Below are 19,810 nucleotides of genomic sequence, written 5' to 3'. Positions count from 1 at the left end.
AGACCAGCCATGCTTTATGCGGTACCAATTTGGTCAAGCTGTTGTTCCACCAGGAAGAAAACGCTTCAAAGGATTCAGAATAAAATTCTGAAAATGATTTTGAAGCGTCCTCCCTGGTTTAGTACAAATGAGTTACACAGACTCACAAATATAGAACCATTAGATGTAATGTCACATAATATTATAAGCAATTTCCGACAAAAAACGATGCAATCTTCAATTGAATCGATTCGCTCTCTGTATTAGTTAGTAAGTTAGTATATAAGTTCCTTTTCCACATTACACAATACGAGTAGGTTTAGAATTTTCCCTATACAAATATCTCAGAATTGCGGAAGCAAATAATGTCCTCATGGTAATAACCAAATCATGTATTCAATAGGGCTGAAAAGTCACCACTTGTGGCTGAACACACAATTTAAATCTTAATAATTTAATTTTAACTCATATTCCAATAAAAAGATATTAAAAAAACAACAACTTGACATAACTGTTTACAAATTGAAAAGGTCATGGTAGGTTTTTTTTACGCGGTACGGAACCCTCGCGTATGAAGAGACCTCAGGGTATACTAGAAAATCAGAAAACATAATAAAAAATATTTCAGTGACGATTCGCACACGTTTTGGCACGAACATGATTGGTGCCACAGTGAATTGATTAAGCAAACGATTCAGCAAACGTCTAACGTCTGTCCGTCACAAGAAAGCGTGGTTCAAAAATCAATCCACAAATCGAAACATCTCCCGTAAAAATATTCAAAGTTTTAGAAAAAAAAATCACATACTTCACAGAAAAAAAGTATGATAATATCTAAGTTACAGCTTTTTGTGTTTGAAAACGTTAATTGTTTCACTGATTTTTCTGTTATCTATCAGGAGCTTAGGCAAAGTTTGGTTAAATATTCAGCTGTAAACAGTCAGTCGTTTCTAGTGATAATGCAATTTGGTTGGAAGTACACTCCATATATCATTTCGAAATACAAAAATTCGTGTCGCCCGGCACTCAACTATCACCCAGTTACGGCCCTAACAATAGTCCACATTTACATACATAATTTAACACAAACCACACACTCTGTGAAGGGAGTAGCTCCTGCTCCACTCCACTTGCAGCCCAGCCCAGCCCTTCGTTTTTTTTCCCTGATTGTCGAGGACCGATTATGGAAAGGTCACTCTTTTCTTCACATAAACTCCGACGTAACACACACGGATCGGTCGGGTTTTAATGTGACTGGTGGTCTCCTACATGGTCGGTAATAGTCTCGCGGTCCGTAGTTTTACATTTGGCTGTTTTCCCTCCCCGTTTCACTCACTCCTTCTGTCTCATTTTGCCGTTTCCATCCCTCCGTCAACCACGAGGGAGGGTGGCAGCCAGCCGCGCCGAATTAGCTCCTTAGCAGCCGGAAAAAAGCCAGCATTTAGCACGGCTGCTGCTGCTGCTGGCTAGTAGTTTAGGCTCGGGGGGTTTCTTTTACGTAACCGTCGGACCACAAGAAAGGCCCTAAACCGTCCTCGTCCTCGTTCAGGCAAGGGCTTGGTTCGGTTGGCCAGCATATGACAGTGTATAGAGAATAAAAATAAAAACAAAAACACACAGCAAAGGTAGCAGCGATTTTCAATTTGTTCACGCGACGCCACCTTGTTTGATCGCTGGAACAGAGTGGGGAAAAAAAACTCGAAACGAAAACCTGGTCGCCGGTGGGTGGCAAGTTAAATGCAGCTGAACTGTTTGCGCTGCTGTAAGCAACTCACGAACAACAGGCAGCAGCAGGCGGTGAAAATTTCCGAACCATCGGTTCCCGGCGCGGTTTCTGCCGTCTCTCTTTCTTTCTCTCTCTCTCTCTCTCTCTCGAATGTCGACCGAGCTCATAATCGATGACATTTGACAGCTACCTCCAACCGAGAGGCTTTGTTTGCACTGTTGGTAAACTGCTCTGATAACCACTGATATCGCGGGACGATCGAAATCGTTTCGGAATTCTGGATAAATTCTGCAAAACGGCCGGTCCCTCGTAGGACGTAGCGGATAAAAGGACACACCACTGCCGATTGACATCTCACATTTGGTGCTGCTGCTTCGCGTAGAGCAAAATAGAAACAACGTTCACAACGCCTTTCGCTCCGGAGTCTATCGGATTGCGGTAGCAACAGCACCAGCGGCCAAGCTTCGGAACACCAGGAAAGAAAAAAAAAACGGGTAAACCAAAATAGAGAAGACGGCTGGCAAGGGGAGGGACACGCTGCTGGCGTGGCGTTGCTGAAAGGTTGCTACTAAACGGTGTTCCTAATGTGCACGAACTTGGTAATTTTGCTAGAAAAACGGCGCTGATCCGGACGACGGTGGCCATTCAGGAGGTGACATTTGATTGCCATCATAAAGGGGTTGGGCCGGGGCGTTGCGACTAAAGATTACGCACCTAGAAAAAAAGGTTCCCGAAGAAAATTGCTCACTTGCTACTTAGTATGTCAATTTCAGGTTTCGTAAACTTCGGAAAGCTAGCAGACGTGAAGTTTCTCGGGTTGAATTACTGTGAATTATACTCACCCATGCTGACTGTCTCTAAGGACCCGGTTCTTTTCTACCGGGAAGTCTTCCGAGCTGTGTATCATATCACATCCGCAGTAGTTCAGTTGGCAGAATGATTCCCCAAAACTATTCGATCTGTAACAACACTGTAGATTTGTTTCGGGTGCTCGCCCAAAAGTAGCTATGGGCGTGGCGTTTATGGTTTTGGTTTTAATTGTGTACACGGAACGACCGAAATTAGCTCTGCGCCTAATTCGTATTACTGTTTTTGAATTAGTTGATTTTAAGGTAGCGCTTCGCCGTGGTCACGGGAGTTCGCTGCCTATCCCGGGGTTTCACGCAATTCACCCAAAATTGTGAGAAAACGGGGAAGAAAACGGAAATTCCAAGAACATGCGATTCTAGATAATTAATTTTTCTATCGATTCGTATATAAATTGTGCCTGATAAACGTTTTTATCGAAAGATTTCGTGCGAGTTATAAAAATAAATGAGTAAAGGAAAAAAGAAAACAAAACGTTTTACAAAACTCGCACGAAATCTCGCGAAAGAAAAGCTTTCTAACTGATATTTTTCGCCAAATGCATAGTAAAATCGTTTACCTACAATCGTATGTTTTTGATTTTCCGTGAATCGGGATAGTATTGGAGAAATTCGCAATTTAGGGTGAAATTTCGGCGACAAAGCAAGAGGAAGCAGTGAGTTGTCTCGCTTCGACCTGACCACGGCGAAGCGCTACCTTAACAACAAAATTTCCAAAATAACTATAAAATTAGTTAAAATTGAGAATTTACTTTGCTGAAAAAACTCTTAGTTTTAGAGAATGTGTTTAGTTGGTGAATATCCTGGACTCAAACCAGCAATATTTCAATCCAACACGAAATTCTCATTGACAACTAATTTTGTTATTAAAATCAGAAAATTTGTTTCTATTTATCTATCACCATCATTACTGAAGGACAGCACAAAAAAACCAAAACTGAAATGGGTATTATTAACAAGTTTATTAGCCAAAAACTCATGAGAAGTGTCAAAGCAAAACAATCCTTTAAAAAGCTAAAAAGGACAGTCTTATTGAAACTGCTTGAACATTGTTTTGATGTTTTTCGCATGTGTTCGATATATCTTTGTTTAAATTTCTAAACCGATATGTAAAAATGTCGTAAATTGTTAGTGGAAAGTGTATTTATTCAGAATTTGTGCGCATTTGAAGCGAATGTGCGTAATAATGTTTTTACGCGGAACTGTGAAGTGAATTTCGAATGTTTCACTCTAATTGTGATGAAGTTTTTTTGTATCTTCAAACCTTCCGAGCTGCGCCGTCCGGTGTACTATTTGTATTCGGTTTTTGTTTTCCGAGTGCTCAAAGTTTTCAGTGAGAATGAAGAAAACAGTGATTTAGAAGAAAAAAAAAATTCAAAAAGATGTTTACGTTTCGTTTATGTCTTTTTCTCCAACACAACATCGTATTTATACCTGCCAATATAGAAAAGACAACCGCGTCTGAATTTTTTTCGGCAGTAGTGTGCCATCTAGTGGCTAGTAGTCATTAAGGTGTTACCGTTTCGGTGACAGGGCGCCATATAGCTGCAGATTGCAGAAGCCAATTCAACCATTCATATTGGTTGAAAACAATATTATATTTCTTTAATTCAACTAAAAAATTAGTTGACTGGATATGAAGTGTGCCTTAGTTAAGAAATGACAGTACGTTTAATTTGTGAATTCAACTAAAAAAATAGTCATTTCAACAAATATTTTATTATTATTAAGGGAATGAGAATAAAAAATCTAAATCAGCAAAAGACAATTTTTTTAGTTGTCTCAAAAAATAACTAACTAAAATCAGCAAATCAACTAAATTTTTCGCGAAAATGCTGATTTCGGTCGTTCCGTGTACGAAACAAGAACGAACACATTTGAAATCACAAACATTCGTTCGGCACGTCAGAAAAGACATTGCACTCCGTTGCAAAACAAAAAGTGTTCTGTAAGTAGCAGAAACTTTACGTCTGCTTAGCGGTTCAAATTGAACTGCCGAGTTTAGCACTAAGCAGTTCAATTTAAACTACTCTGCACTGATGAGTCAAAGACAAAACCGTTACAAACGGTTATGTGCCCTAGCACAAAATTTGGCTAACCCCTAAACGATTAAAACTGTGTGTTAACTCACTATTTTATCGTTCCTCGTCTAAAAATCGTATGCCCACGAACGGTTGTTTACATAATATGTGATTTTAATTACATTTGCTTTCTTATCGTTCATCCAGAGAAGCTGTTTGAGATTTATTGTATATCTTTACCTCTCTCTTGAATATCATGAATAACTAAGACTTTATGACAACGGTACTGGATCAGATTTTATTTATTCTTATTACAGAATGTAAACTATAATAATCTATCAGTGATTGAAGACTTAGAGTCCTTTCACTGAAAAATGATTAAAAAATAGTTTTGTGACGAAGAAAAATCTACGTAGATCTCTTAAGAGGAGGAGGGGGTAATTTGAAAGTCTACGAGGGGAAAGTGGTGGGGGGGGGGTTTATTTAAAAATACCAGATTTTGGTCTACGTGGTTTATAAACTTTCGAGAAAAACCCTTCGGTTGACTTGGAAACTAGACACAATAATTTTTAAATGTTTTATTATAACAAAATACAAAGAAAATATCAGATTTTTCGAAAGCCTAGCCATTTCTTAGAAAAAATTATCATTTCCGTCGATTTCATGAACAACAAACTTTAAACGCCTTTTTCCTCGAAAGAAGGTTTTGAAAGTCCGTGTTCATCGTCATTTCAAAACTACTTCACCATCTTTTTTCACGCTTTTTCAGCATGTAAAATATCAGACACCAATGTTTAAGAAGATAATATAAAGAAAAGATTTTTCAAAAATGTCAATCCTTACCCGCTCCTTAAAGGTCCTCAACTATTTCATATTAGGATCAGAATAGTAATAGTAATCAAAAACAATAAAGATTGAATTAGAATATATTCAAAGTGTAAAGTCTTTTCTACAAGCCAAAAAAAAAAGTGTGGCAAATCCACATTGTGCTTAAACGCTGAGAATATTCAGTGTGTCGGTTCTGTCTGTTCTGCTTTGTGCGACGCACAGTGGTTCGAATCAATAAAAACGTGGACATAAATCAGTAGCTTCCAAACCGTTCTTTTAATGCATATAGTTGCTTTGAAGAAATTATTTACAAATATATACCGCGTAATTTGATCCTATCATTAATTGTTCATGGCCTACTTTGATAAAAAATGTAACCATAACTTATTTTTCTGAAGAGATAGAAATATTTTATCTTCTACAAAGTTTTAGAACTATTAAAAATAATTTACTTTGTCAAATGTACCAAAAGTCTAGGTCGCACCGTTTCGGATATACAAAGCGTTTTTATGGCAACCCCCTTAAAATCAGTTTTTTATTCATAAATTGTTTCGAGTTATTTTGTTATGCATACTTTGTTTGGAATAATTGTAGAATTTATAAAATCGCATATTTTTGTTGAAGGTAGTACATAGGTTTGTTCTTTCCTGGCAAAGTTATGCAACATTTTACCTTTTTTTTACCTAGGATAAAACCTTGCACCGAAGCGAAATATGCAACTTTATGCAGCTGATTTTTACAAAATTTGTAGGAAAAGATGTGCCCAATATCATAAAAGAAAATCTAAGTGGAACTCGGTGAAACTTTTTTTTTAGGTCTTTTCAAAGTTAGTTTTAATTACTGAATTATGGCAACCCGCTTAAAACTAGTGTTCTAGTCATAACTTGTTTCGAGTTAATTTTTTATGCATACTTCGTTTGGAATAATTGTAGAAAATATAAAATTTCATAATTTTGTAGAAGCTAATGCATAAGTTTATTGCTTTCTGGAAAATTTATGCATAATTTTACCTCTTTTTACCTAGGAAACCTTGTGCCGAAGCGAAATATGCAACTTAATGCAGCAAACTTTAATAATACTTATAGAAGAACATGTACCTTATCCAATTTATTTTCCAATGAGAATATCTTGAGTACTATTCGTGTGACTCATTTTCACTATGGCCATGCTGAAACCATGAATGGTTAAGAAGCAGAGGGCGCACAGTGGTCCAAAACTGGAAAAAGACGGTCAAAAGTCTGTACTTTCACTGATTTTTAAGAGCTAACGTGTCTTCGAAGAAGTTTTACAAAATTATATAACGCTTCTTTTTAAAGTAGCACCTTAATTTTTGTTAAGGGGGTAGTACCGATTTCGAAAAAAAATAATTTTGTTTTTGAAGAAAAAATTTTTTTTTCTATCTCATTTCAAAGAAAAAAACATTTCAAGTATTTTTTCTTAAGATATGAATAATATAAAAAAATATTTTTTTAGATATTCGCTTTATTTTAAAAACAGTTTTTTTTGGATTTACCTACATAGAATTTATCTCTATTAACTAAGTATCTACTACAAAGTTAGCATTTAAATGAGTAACTTTTCCCAATACTTTTCACAACCTAATCAATCAACTAGGTAGTTAATGTTACCTAATAAATCATTACAATATGTCACTTAGTTGCATTGCATTCGATCAATCAGTATCAGTCACGCTATCGTCCGAGTTTTCCGTATCGCTAATTTCTTGTTCTGTTGTAAGTTCTAGCATATCAATTGCTTCCAGTGACAATTTCTTTTCAGTTTTGATAGGTTTGTAATAAATATTCGAAATCAGTGGGTCAGACGCTACTAGGAGTCTACAAAAAACATCTGTCATCGTTTTTTCACGGCTGTTTTTCCTCGTGCCCAAGTTTGAATTTTTTTATTTGTTTATTAATTTTTAACTTTTTTCATTCAATAAACTATAAAGGTTGTTTTATGGAATCGCTTATTTGAAACCTAAGAAAAAACCGTACATTCATGCCTTGGGCGAATTTTTGTATCTTTGTTATATTTAACAGGCTGTTGAAAAAAGGCTTTGTGTGAAATACCCCATGGATTATTACTATACATGCTATGCACGTATTCAAATATATGAATCCTATTTCTGACTACCAGTCTGGACGCGCGTAAACACGCATAAACAAGTTCATGCTTGCACGCGCAACTTAAGCAAATTGTTGCGATTTTTATTTTGTTACTTTTTACAAATGACAATATTAGAATAAATCTAAGTGGAACTCGATGCAATTTTAGGCCTTTTCAAATTTAGTTTTAATTATTGAAAATCCGAAAAATTATCAAAACTTCAACACATATTTAAAAAATGGAAAAATGTTTTCTAGACAAAATATGATAAAGTATTGTTAAAGTACAAACCTTTACGAAGTGATTTCATGTTTAAACGTGTAAATAAATTGAGTTATCACGAAGCAACACGATTTTTAAGACGAAATGTTGATCGGGCGACGCTCACTGCAGAAGTGAGTTACAGGAATAGCAGACGCACCCTCTGTTTCTTAACCATTCATGATTTCAGCATGGCCATAGTGAAAATGAGTCACACGAATAGTACTCAAGATATTCTCATTGGAAAATAAATTGGATAAGGTACATGTTCTTCTATAAGTATTATTAAAGTTTGCTGCATTAAGTTGCATATTTCGCTTCGGCACAAGGTTTCCTAGGTAAAAAGAGGTAAAATTATGCATAAATTTTCCAGAAAGCAATAAACTTATGCATTAGCTTCTACAAAATTATGAAATTTTATATTTTCTACAATTATTCCAAACGAAGTATGCACACGGAACGCCCGAAATTAGCTCTGCGCCTAATTCGTATTACTGTTTTTGAATTAGTTGATTTCAACAACAAAATTTCCAAAATAACTATAAAATTAGTTAAAATTTAGAATTTACTGTGCTGAAAAAAACTCTTATTTTTAGAGAATGTGTTTAGTTGGCGAATATTCTGGACACAAACCAGCAATATTTCAATCCAACACGAAATTCTCATTGACAACTAATTTCGTTATTAAAATCAGAAACTTTGATTCTATTTATCTATCACCGTCATTACTGAAGGACAGCAGTGTCAAAGCAAAACAATCCATTCAAAAGCTAAAAGGGACAGTCTTGTTGAAACTGCTCGCAAATTGTTTAGATGTTTTTCGCATGTGTTACGATATATAAAAATGACGTAAACTGTTAGTGGAAAGTGTATTTATTCAGAATTTGTGCGCAGTTGAAGCGATAATAATGTTTTTACGCGAAACAGTGAAGTGAGTTTCGAATGTTGCACTCTAATTGTACACGTCAAATGATGTTTTTTGTATCTTCTCATTCCGGGCTACGCCTTCCGGTGTACTACTTGTATTCGGTTTTTGTTTTCCGAGTGCTCAAAGTTTTCAGTGAGAGAGTCGATTTCGCGAAGTCGAATGAAGAAAACAACGATTTAGAAGTAAAATTTTCAAAAGAAGTCTATGTTTCGCTTATGTCTTTTTCTCCAACACAACATCGTATTTATACCTGCCAATATAGAAAAGACAACCGCGTCTGAATTTTTTTCGGCAGTAGTGTGCCATCTAGTGGCTAGTAGTCATTAAGGTGTTACCGTTTCGGTGACAGGGCGCCATATAGCTGCAGATTGCAGAAGCCAATTCAACCATTCATATTGGTTGAAAACAACATTATATTTCTTTAATTCAACTAAAAAATTAGTTGACTGGATATGAAGTGTGCCTTAGCTAAGAAATGACAGTACGTTTAATTTGTGAATTCAACTAAAAAAAATAGTCATTTCAACAAATATTTTATTATTATTAAGAGAATGAGAATAAAAAATCTAAATCAGCAAAAGTAAGATTTTTTTAGTTGTCTCAAAAAATAACTAACTGAAATCAGCAAATCAACTAAATTTTTCGCGAAAATGCTGATTTCGGTCGTTCCGTGCATAAAAAATTAACTCGAAACAAGTTATGACTAGAAAACTAGTTTTAACCGGGTTGCCATAATTCAGTAATTAAAACTAACTTTGAAAAGACCTAAAAAAAAGTTCCACCGAGTTCCACTTAGATTTTCTTTTATGATATTGGGCACATCTTTTCCTACAAATTTTGTAAAAATCAGCTGCATAAAGTTGCATATTTCGCTTCGGTGCAAGGTTTTATCCTAGGTAAAAAAAAAGGTAAAATGTTGCATAACTTTGCCAGGAAAGAACAAACCTATGCACTACCTTCAACAAAAATATGCGATTTTATAAATTCTACAATTATTCCAAACAAAGTATGCATAACAAAGTAATTCGAAACAATTTATGAATAAAAAACTGATTTTAAGTAGGTTGCCATAAAAACGCTTTGTGTATCCGAAACGGTGCGACCTAGACTTTTGGTACATTTGACAAAGTAAATTATTTTTAATAGTTCTAAAACTTTGTAGAAGAAAAAATATTTCTATCTCTTCAGAAAAATAAGTTATGGTTACATTTTTTTGTCAAAGTAGGCCATGAACAATTAATGATAGGATCAAATTACGCGGTATATATTTGTAAATAATTTCTTCAAAGCAACTATATGCATTAAAAGAACGGTTTGGCAGCTACTGATTTATGTCCACGTTTTTATTGATTCGATTCACTGTGCGACGATTCGTTCAGCTCCAGTGGTTAAAATTTTGGGCACCATTTTTGCGACACCTTAACGTTTTTTTAACAATTTAAATAAAAAAAAACTCATGCATTAAGGTGACCATGGAAGCGAGCCACAAATGGCAACCAAGAAACCACCTACTCTCCCACTCCACCTTCCGCTATTTTGCCATGCTCTTGATGTAAACAAACCATGAAACATATTTTTTTTACGCGTAGGGGTAGATATGTTGCGTAGAATTGCTACCGCAATTTGGTGACATAATCACTCATCGTATTGATATATGTTTACGATATACTATCAATTCTGAAAAATGATTTGTGCAAAACTTTTTCGAACCTTCATTAGAAGGTTTCTTCTTAGAATGTTATTATTTTTCACTCACCTCAAGATTTCAACTGCTGTTTATAGCTCTGTGACATAAGTAAGCTTTATCAAAAACACTTTGAGTTGTTCTTCACCGGTAAACTTATCCTCTGCTCTAAACATTTTATTATAAAACCTTTGAAGAACTCACAGTTCTGGTTTCCAAAAATCCACGATAAAAAATTTGCCGACCTGCTTCAGTATTGGTAGTACCACCCTTTTATATTGGTAGTGATGCTATACATAATTAGAGAAAAACACCTTGCAATGCACTAAAAATGGTATTATTTTCAATTAGTCGCACATTGATATAGTTAAAATTACGGATCAATACTACTTTCGTACGTCACCATCTGAAATTTCAATATATTTTTTTTAAAGTCTAATATTTCCCTTATTGCCATTTCAAACATTGCTTCCCCTCCAAGTTATCCGCAACCCTGTTGTCTTATTTACCGTCGCTATGGAATGCAAAAAATAAACAAACAGTTCAAGTATTGCAATTTTTTCGAAATGCCTCGTCCATATAAGAAGAAGATAGCAGCGCTCATTCGTGAAAATCAATAGAAAAATAGATAAAATATGTTGATAGAGTGTGTTTTGGGTAGCGAGTATGTGCGGGACTCATCAGTTCAAACAGTGGAAGAACTGCCAGATGTACCGGTTCAAAACAATATCACAGAATTTAGAAACTGTACTGGATCCAATAATTTGGTATCAATAGGTAAAGTTCTAAACTATTTTCGTCAACATATGAAATTATATTTTCAAATTTGCATGATAAATCTTTTAAGAGCAAATAGCCGATTTGTCATCAAGCCCTCTCGTCAAGTGCCACTTGACTGTTCACTGGGTGAGGTTGCTTTCCTATCCGAAAACGATGATGTTGTCGACAAAACGGAAAATGTAGAATTTGTTTGTATGTTTTGAATATGGGAGCTTCATATTGAAAAATTAAAATTAATATAAAAAGCCATTGCAACAGAATTTTTTCTGATTTCGTGTTACTATACTTAATCCATCAATGTAACAGCTTTCTTTTTACTTTGTAATGTAAGAAAAATGCCAAGAACCAAACGAGGGCAAACAGTAAACTATCTTCTTTGGCACAATTATTTTGGTCGCATGATTGCAATTTGTTAACTGCAGAATGAGCATGCAGATGAGATAAGTCCACTCTGTTCTGCTAGGTGATTTGAATAGTTTCAATGTTTACATTTTGTTCTTGCACCTATATTCCTTTCAGCACACAAATATTATTATTTCATTCCTCTCTACTCACAAATACTATTACTACATGAAAAAGTATTGTTTCACCAATACTTTTACATTTATTTTCCTTGGCTTCTGTCCACGGTCATCTTAAAAGACCAAATTATTACTCGATTAATCGATCGATATTACGTATACTCCCATCGGGGCACATCTTAGATAACAAAATTTAGTTTCCATAGTGACAATCCTTTTGAAAATATAGGTAAACATTCGCGCCTTCGTTGTTTGCCTCTTCGTCCAGGCATCATTCTTCTGTGGGTAAACGATTAAAGCAAAGAAATCGGATATTTATGCTGACGGTAGCGAACTGCAATCTCATTAGCCGTTGGAGCTGCGCTGAAGTTGAAAACAATCAGTTGACGAGTTATCGAGAGAATCAATTTTTGGCTGCTTGCAAACTGTGTTCGAATCAGGATTTATTTCAGAAAGGTAAGTTTCACTCGAATTCGAGGATTTAGGATAGAATTTGTGAATTGGTTTCGATCAATGCTAAATAATCAAACATCAATCTACAAAGTCTTAACATTTAGAACAAAATTTCCAATTAAATTTCAGAGCCGAAAACTTTCTGGTAATGGAGCCGGTGCGGAACAATGAAGCGAATGAAACCAGAGCGGAATGCGTTCCCGAACCGCATAAACTACGAGAAATGGAAGTGAATCAAATTTCGATGCGGATTGAAACAACTGCGAAGAGTCTTCATAGTGTGAGTCTAACCGATGACGGGAATAAAAGTGAAACATGTGTCTGTCGATCTTCCAATTTAACCTTGAAACAAGTGCGAAAATTTCGATCCTCGGTTGGCAACGAATTCATCAAGAAGAAAAAGCCAACCGGCGGGAAAATCAGTGAACTTAGCTTTTCCGCCCGTTTTACAGTGGAAACCTGGGAAATAAAACTGCACAGTGAAGGCCGTCTGATGTTGGTCGATGATGATCTGCTGGCAAGAGTGACGATCGAGAAACCGGAGCTGTTGGATGAAACGCGAGATTTTGAACAGGCGAAGCAAGTTCTTCTGCAGCAGATTCGGATTGAGGAAGTGTATTTCGACGAACTTCTTTCGAAACGAAATCAACTTCGGACTGAACTCATGAATACTCTCAAAGATGAGGGATCGAAAGTGGTAATCGATCGTCACTTCGCAATGGATTGTATTTTATTGAAGAGAATTCTAGCACATGACGAGGGTTGCCAGCTGTCAGGATTTCAGTGTTTGTGTGAAATAATTATGAAAAGTGGTTCGTTTTCCGTGCACCTCACCAACGCAGCAACCAAACTTTATGACGTAGAATGTGCTTTAAAAAGAAGATGTGAACTTTTTCCATGCATTCCGACTCCACCGGAAGAGGATTTGTCGAAGTTGCTCGAAGCTCTGAAGCAAATTCTGTCAACAGCAAGTGATGTCCATAGAAAGTGTTTACTGAAACATTCTCCAAAATATTTATCGGTTCATTTGGAAAACATTTCCCCTGAAAGAATCTTTTTAATCAGTGCCAATGATGTTAGTGTACTTTCCGATGTGGGAAACGTTTTGCAAGGTGTCAATTTCCAGAAACCTTTGGAAAACTTGGCAAGTCGCTTCACTGCCCTAGTGAATGGTTTTGATTTCAACAAATTTAGTCAAACGAATCCGTTAAACAATCCATTCGTTATTCTTCTGTGCAAAAGTCTCAAGGACCTAATAGAAAAAATTGTAGAAGTCTCTGACACCAAACATTCAGATCTTATTCAAATTGACACCCAAACTGGTTGGCAACCGACCAACGAGATCACGTGGACAATTGAAGGTAACTCAAGAAAGTGTTTGGAACGCCAATATTTTTTCATTTTCAATCTACTAAAGTATTTTGAACCTGGTTCAAACGTCGACTGTGAATTATTCGAATACGAACCGAGACTTTTCGGATGTTCCGGAAGCGATGATCTAGTGATTGATCCCAGTCAAACCATGCAGGAATCCTTCATTTGGTATTGTCTATTCGATGACGCACTTTCGTCGATTTTGCACAGAAACCAACTGACAGTTTATGAAAATGTTCTTGGGAAATATTTTGCTTTAATTCAAGAAGCAAACCGAGATCAGTTGGAATTCGTTCGAGTCGTGAGCCATGCTTTGGTAGACTTCATTGCTTGTACCGTTGAATCGGTGGAGAAGGACGAAGAAAGCAACTCGGTGGTCGACGGGAAATTACTGCAAAAGCAACTTCATTTACTCATGTCAGAAATTTCGTTTGACTCTTCGACAACGAATCAATTCAGCGAAATGGTCCGAATTTTCATAGCATTTTGGAATTACAAGAGGGATATAATTGCAAAAATTCCTGCTAAAATTAATCTTCCAGCAATGAAAGAAATATCGGAAGAATTGCTCGATGTCGTTCTGTTGGCTTCAGAAAAAAATGTGGAAGTGGAACAGTTTCTGAGATTTTATCAAGCATATAACGTTTTGCTGCTTCAACTTGATGCTGTGTCATTTGATTGGATTATCAGATCAATTCCTGGAGTTGAGATGCAGGGAATTGTTCTATTAAAATTGATCGAGACAATGACCAATGATAAATTTCCAGGCTCATTCCGTGTGACAGATTCATTGAAATTCAGTCAAATGCTAAAATTAGTGTATAACGATACAGAGATTCCAAAACACCAAGAGATTCCCATTACGAAAGTGTACTTATCTCTAATCATGCAACAGCTGAATCGAAAGCAGTGGTCATCTGGACTCGAACTGTCTGAATCCGATCAGTTGACAACCACAACAACTTTGATATTAATGTTTCAAAAATGTATGCTGAGTTCGAAGAATATCCGAAAACAGCTTGAAAACGATTCCCCTGATAGCTTTTTCTCTACTTATATTGAACCAATAGTTGAAATTGTCAATGAAAGTAAATCTGCAAGCGATTTCGTAATCGAAGCCGATTTATATTTGGCGTTTGTCGAATTTGATAAGTTTAATAGCTTCAATGATAAAAAAGCGATTCGCAAAGCATTCCTTCAATATTCGGTACAGTTTCATCAATACGTATCTTTGAAAGAAGAGAGCAGAGTCGCTAAAATTGCAGAGAAATTGAAAGCAACAAATATTCGTCATTTAAATTCTTGGGATACTCAATTCAAGCAGGTCGAGCTTCCGAAAATCCTTGCTGGAATCGCAGCTTTGTGGTTTACTTCAATACCTAAAACGGTAGAATTTCCTAATCTGGCAGAAGATCACGGACTGTACGGTTCCCAGATTTTGTGCATTCTGAGGATGTTAGGCGTGGGTCGTCCACGCCTAGTTTCTAAACATTTTTCGGAGATTCCTCCGGGAGAAGGCAAAACGTTGATTATTCGATTGATCGCCATTTTGTTGGCTTTGATGGGGCACTCAGTGCGTGTGCTTTGCTGGAACGGATATCAAAAAGAAAAAAGTCGAGCTGATCTGAATCGAGTTTTTGCAATTTTGGATGTCGAAAAAAGTATTAGCTACAGCACTCTTGAGGATTTAAATAGATCTGGTAGTGTGCTATTGAATGGCACGCGTGTCCTTTCATCGGGATCCGTGGAGAATTCACCTGAGAGAGCGATGACAGGATCCTTAGATAATTCCGTGCTTTTGATTGATGATATAAATGTGTTTCGGAGATATTTTGCCTACTACCAATATTTGCTTATCATATTACCAGGACTCGATAAAATTCAAGCTAAAATATGGACATTAACAATCAAATCAACTGAGGAAAACGTCATCAAGTATTGTATATATGAATATATTGAATCGTCTGAGTTCCCAGAAAAAAATAGATGGAAGACTTTTTTGTCACTGCCAGGTGAATGTAAATGGATCTCGAAAGACAATGAAGAAATATCCTTCACAAATCGAGAGTTGTTCGATTCACATTTAGCTGACATGATTAGCGCAGCTCATGCAGTTAACAGAGGGAACAGATGGTACCATCTGTATAGTTATTATAAGACATTCCACTATTTAGCTAATGAGAAATCGCAAACTTCACCGAAAACCGGAGATAAAATGAATTATGGATTTTTGATGATGGAATTACCTGGTTTGAATTTCATCACAGCACTCAGCGACTTCCCTCTCGTATTTGGGGTATTTGGAGAAAAGTTTCACAAAGATGAAATGGTTTACCTCGAAAGCTTTTGCGACATCAGGAAATGGACTAAAATGCCCTCGATTTTCGGTTGCTCGAAACTTCAATTCGACAAGAAGGCAAACTATTATTCGACGACCAATGAAAGTTCTTGGTTGGACAAAATTTTTAACAGCGCTCGCAAGGTTATCGTTTCCCATCGTTCGGTTATAATAGTTTTCTATAGGAAAGATAAAATGAAAAGATTCGAAAACAACTACGGGAAGTATTTCGCTCGGCTTAACTTTCTGTACGAAGATACACCCAATAAAGAGAAGCAACGGATTATTGATGAAATCGGTGGTGCAGGAACCGTCACCTTAGTAGAGTGCAAAATGGCTCCAGGACTTGACTACAAATCCAGTGAGACCGTAGAAAGAAACGGGGGAGTGCACGTGATTCTAGCATTTTACTCCTTCGATACCACTGAGGAGAATCAGATCAAGGGACTGACTGCCAGGCACGGGAACCAAGGAAGCTACGAAATAGTTATTTTTAGTGACACTAATTCGTACGATGAAATGAATAAAGAAAGAGAGAGAATGATTCAGGACTACTTGAAATCCTTGCCAAGTGCTCACTCTAAACTAACTGAACAAACAGAGATTTTGCGAACATTTGTGAATACGTTCAAGTTTTAAATAAACGGATTTTCTTACATTAAAAAAAATATTCATAAAGCGAATACGTTCCGAGCAAAGAAAACCACATCACCTTAGAATCAATGCATGAAAAAAACCGACGTCATCCATCTAGTACTGAAAAAATATTGAAAATAAAGTAGAAAATATTCCTGTGTTCAGAAGCAATTTAAATCAGGAATGTAAAAAAGCGTTTTTCTTGGTAATTCCTTACGTTCCAAATAAGCCCAGAAAACTTCATATTGCAAAAATCCAGTAGCGTCTCGTCCTCCTGTACACCTCGTAAACTGCACAAACGATCAAATTGAAGGAACCAGTTGCATTCATTTTTTTTTTTTTAGAAGTTCTATTTATCGATGAAAGTAGGTCGGATGGTGCCGAATATGAAATAAGCAATTTTGTTCACAGCACAATATGTGACTGCAAAGATTCAAGAAGAGAGGAAATTACTCAGCTCAGCTCTGAGATTTGTTGTTCTCACAGTCACGTTTTGGCACCGTTAGGAGAGGTTTCAGTGACTTATGCTCCTGGCAGTTGAAAGCAAATTGCTGTCTTAGTTGCAACGTCGAAGCGGTTTTATTTATAAAGTTATTGACCAATTTGCTGGACGTGCAGTGTGCCGAATTCTTCCATTGTATCGATGAAATGAAATAAATTTAATTAAAAACAATCCCTTCCAAAAGTATGTCGTTATTTCCCTGCATTGAAAAACATAAACGAATATCCAATCCTCAATATTTAGTTTTCGCTTACAACGAGCTGTTACATCTGATATCCATATCACACGAGCAGTGCACGACCAGTAAATTTTGTCACGAGACGCCACTGCAAAAAACCAAACAGCGTCAAAATTGTATTACTTCGAAGACGGTTTCCAGTCAATTCAAATTCATTCTTTACACTTTTGCCTTGTTCACATCCCGATCAGAAGAGCCATATTATATAATTTTTTTAAGAATAGCAAAATAGGTTTTATTTGGTATTGGTGAGGTTGAACTAAGAGCTAAAATATCAAAACTGAATACCAAAAACTCACACCATTCATACCAGATTCAATGGGCGCGTTGGCGGTTCAATGCATATGACGCCAGTTGTCGTATGTTCGAGCCCCGATCTGAAAGGATTCTTAGTGTCAGTAGGATGCATAGTACTAGCCATGCAATGATTCTGTACACTAAGAATCGGCTGCGAAGTCTGTTGAAACAGAAATGCCAAATTCCACAAAAGGAATGTAATGCCAAAACTTTGCTTTTTTCATACCGGATTCAAAAAAGGTTAAGCTATTTAAGATACCTAAACAATACCACAAGAATATTAGTTTATTTGTTTTTTTTTGCATGTCTATTTGTACCCAATTTTTATTAGTACGATTTAGTCGTGCTGATCATAAAATAGAATCACAAACTGAATGTATTTATAGCCAACATTTAGGCGTAGGAAATTTAAAAAAAGAAAATATAATTCTGGGGAAAGATCTTAATTACATACTTGAAGGCTTAATTAGGGATGAAATTTATTGACAAGTTTGTTGTTAATGTTGGAACAACAGATTACTTTCATAAGCAACTAACCGGTAACGGAGTTCCAAAAAATAAATTCAAATGTTTTGAATAATAAAAAACATTATGCGCAAAACATTTCGTAATTTTTTCGTGGAAAAATATTGAGAAATAAGTCGGTGAAGGAGTATTTTTGAGGTCACCCTTCGGAAATCATGGTTGGCGGTGTCCACTGTATCTCAGCGGAGACTATAATCAGAAGTGAACAAATCAAAGCAGAATAGTTGTAGCCGATGTTTTTTTTTTCAGATCCCAAGTTTCGTTTCAATAGGTTTGAAAATATCACAGAATATTTTTGAAATGTTTTACTATAAGAAAATATAAAGAAAAAATTAATCATTTTTCAAAAGTCTTAGACCCTTCACATTTTATTAATAAAATTCCTTGGTTAATTATTTTTTAACTCAAGTAACAATACTCCTATTGAAATGTTCATCAAAAACCCATGTTTATTTATTTACTTTGCTCGGTTGGTTCAACGTTTGACGGTTCGTTTGGTTTCTTGTCGGCTTCCTCTTCGTGCGTCTCCGAATATAACAGGGTCTCCAACAGATATGCCATTTATACACATTTATCTGTATTATACAGATCTTTACATGCTCATACAGATTTTATACAGATTTCCTCAATTTAATACAGATTTATACAGATCTCACAAAAAGTAAGAAAGAAAAAATTAAACTTTTCTGTCTAAGCTATGTTTTAGTATTTGATTCCAGTGACGAGATAAAAGTCTATCAATCAACGGACAAATCACAAATTAATATGGAAATCTGTTGTGAAATCCATTTATATTATAATTTGAAACCAATTTGAACTAATATTCAAGGAAATAATGGCATCATGAAACTTTACTGTCAAACTGCGTGTTGTATGACCCGACTTGGCGTTGCATTTTGAGTGTTGAAATTCCATGTCAAATTATGAAGTCAACATTTTCAAACCAGATAAATATATGGAATTACAATTCAATTGTTGTGGATAAAAAAATTAAAAAAAACTATGAAATTTCGTCGTTGAATATTGTTGTGAGCGCGGCAATGACTGATTGAATCTACCATCCTACAACCACAATATCATTTTCTAGCGTCATTTTGTTGTAAGAATTTTTTCAGTGTTTTAAGAAGTGTATCGAAAATAAGCTATCTGTATTTGTGATGTTTTTTTTTTATATTCAGATCACAGCATGCTGTGTGTTTTGCTGTTAGCTTTCGTATGTTTACTTGTTTGTGCGGTTGAAATTCTGCGTTTTCAAAAAGTCGCGTATAGAAAAGGAAGTGAAAATTAAGGTTCTGGACACATGGCTAAGTGAGAAGGGTATTACTATGCGAAAATAGACAAAGTGGTTTGGAAGTCATCATGCCAGTGTTAAAACCTTCATTAATAACTTTGGGGAACACTTTGTTTGGATAAGCTACCAGGAAGACGGAAGAAATCCCGTTTCTTCCAACCCGAAACTAGTCCAGAAAGTGGTATCTCTAATCATGAAGAACAAAACAATGTCAATACGTGATTTGGCCAAAAAAGCAGGAGCGAGTGTCGGAATGATCCAGCATATCAAGAAGCGAAATCACTTGAAGACCTACAAGAAGCACCCGCAGAACCCGGAAATTGTATTCGCGTCTTTTGCAGTGTCCGGATGCATGCGTTTTGATGGACGATGGGACGATGTAAAGGAGGACTCAAAAATCCTTTCAAGTCCACAATGCTTAACTGTCATTATTGGGGAGGATATGAGCGATGCGGG

At 36.0% G+C, this 19,810-nt stretch overlaps 2 protein-coding genes across 6 annotated transcripts in view; one reads left to right on the top strand and one right to left on the bottom strand.

The window, feature by feature from the left end:
• LOC131425966 (cadherin-86C) overlaps positions 1-19,810 on the bottom strand; it is a 517,779-nt gene that overhangs the window by 348,014 nt on the left and 149,955 nt on the right. The window lies entirely within an intron of this gene.
• On the top strand, positions 11,788-18,141 carry LOC131425968 (uncharacterized). Its single transcript, XM_058588307.1, has 2 exons — positions 11,788-12,156; positions 12,283-18,141. The coding sequence occupies exon 2, from the start codon at positions 12,302-12,304 to the stop codon at positions 16,502-16,504; it is 4,203 nt and encodes a 1,400-aa protein (XP_058444290.1). The 5' UTR covers positions 11,788-12,156; positions 12,283-12,301; the 3' UTR covers positions 16,505-18,141.

This window comes from Malaya genurostris, chromosome 1, assembly GCF_030247185.1.
Source record: "Malaya genurostris strain Urasoe2022 chromosome 1, Malgen_1.1, whole genome shotgun sequence".
Classification (NCBI taxonomy): Eukaryota; Metazoa; Arthropoda; class Insecta; order Diptera; family Culicidae; genus Malaya; species Malaya genurostris.
Note: the sequence above shows the minus strand (reverse complement) of the source record. Positions and strands in the feature narration are given on the sequence as shown.

Excerpts from the sequence above, each read along its gene's own strand:
- LOC131425968 (XM_058588307.1), top strand. The coding sequence starts at position 12,302 with ATGGAGCCGGTGCGGAACAATGAAGCGAATGAAACCAGAGCGGAATGC.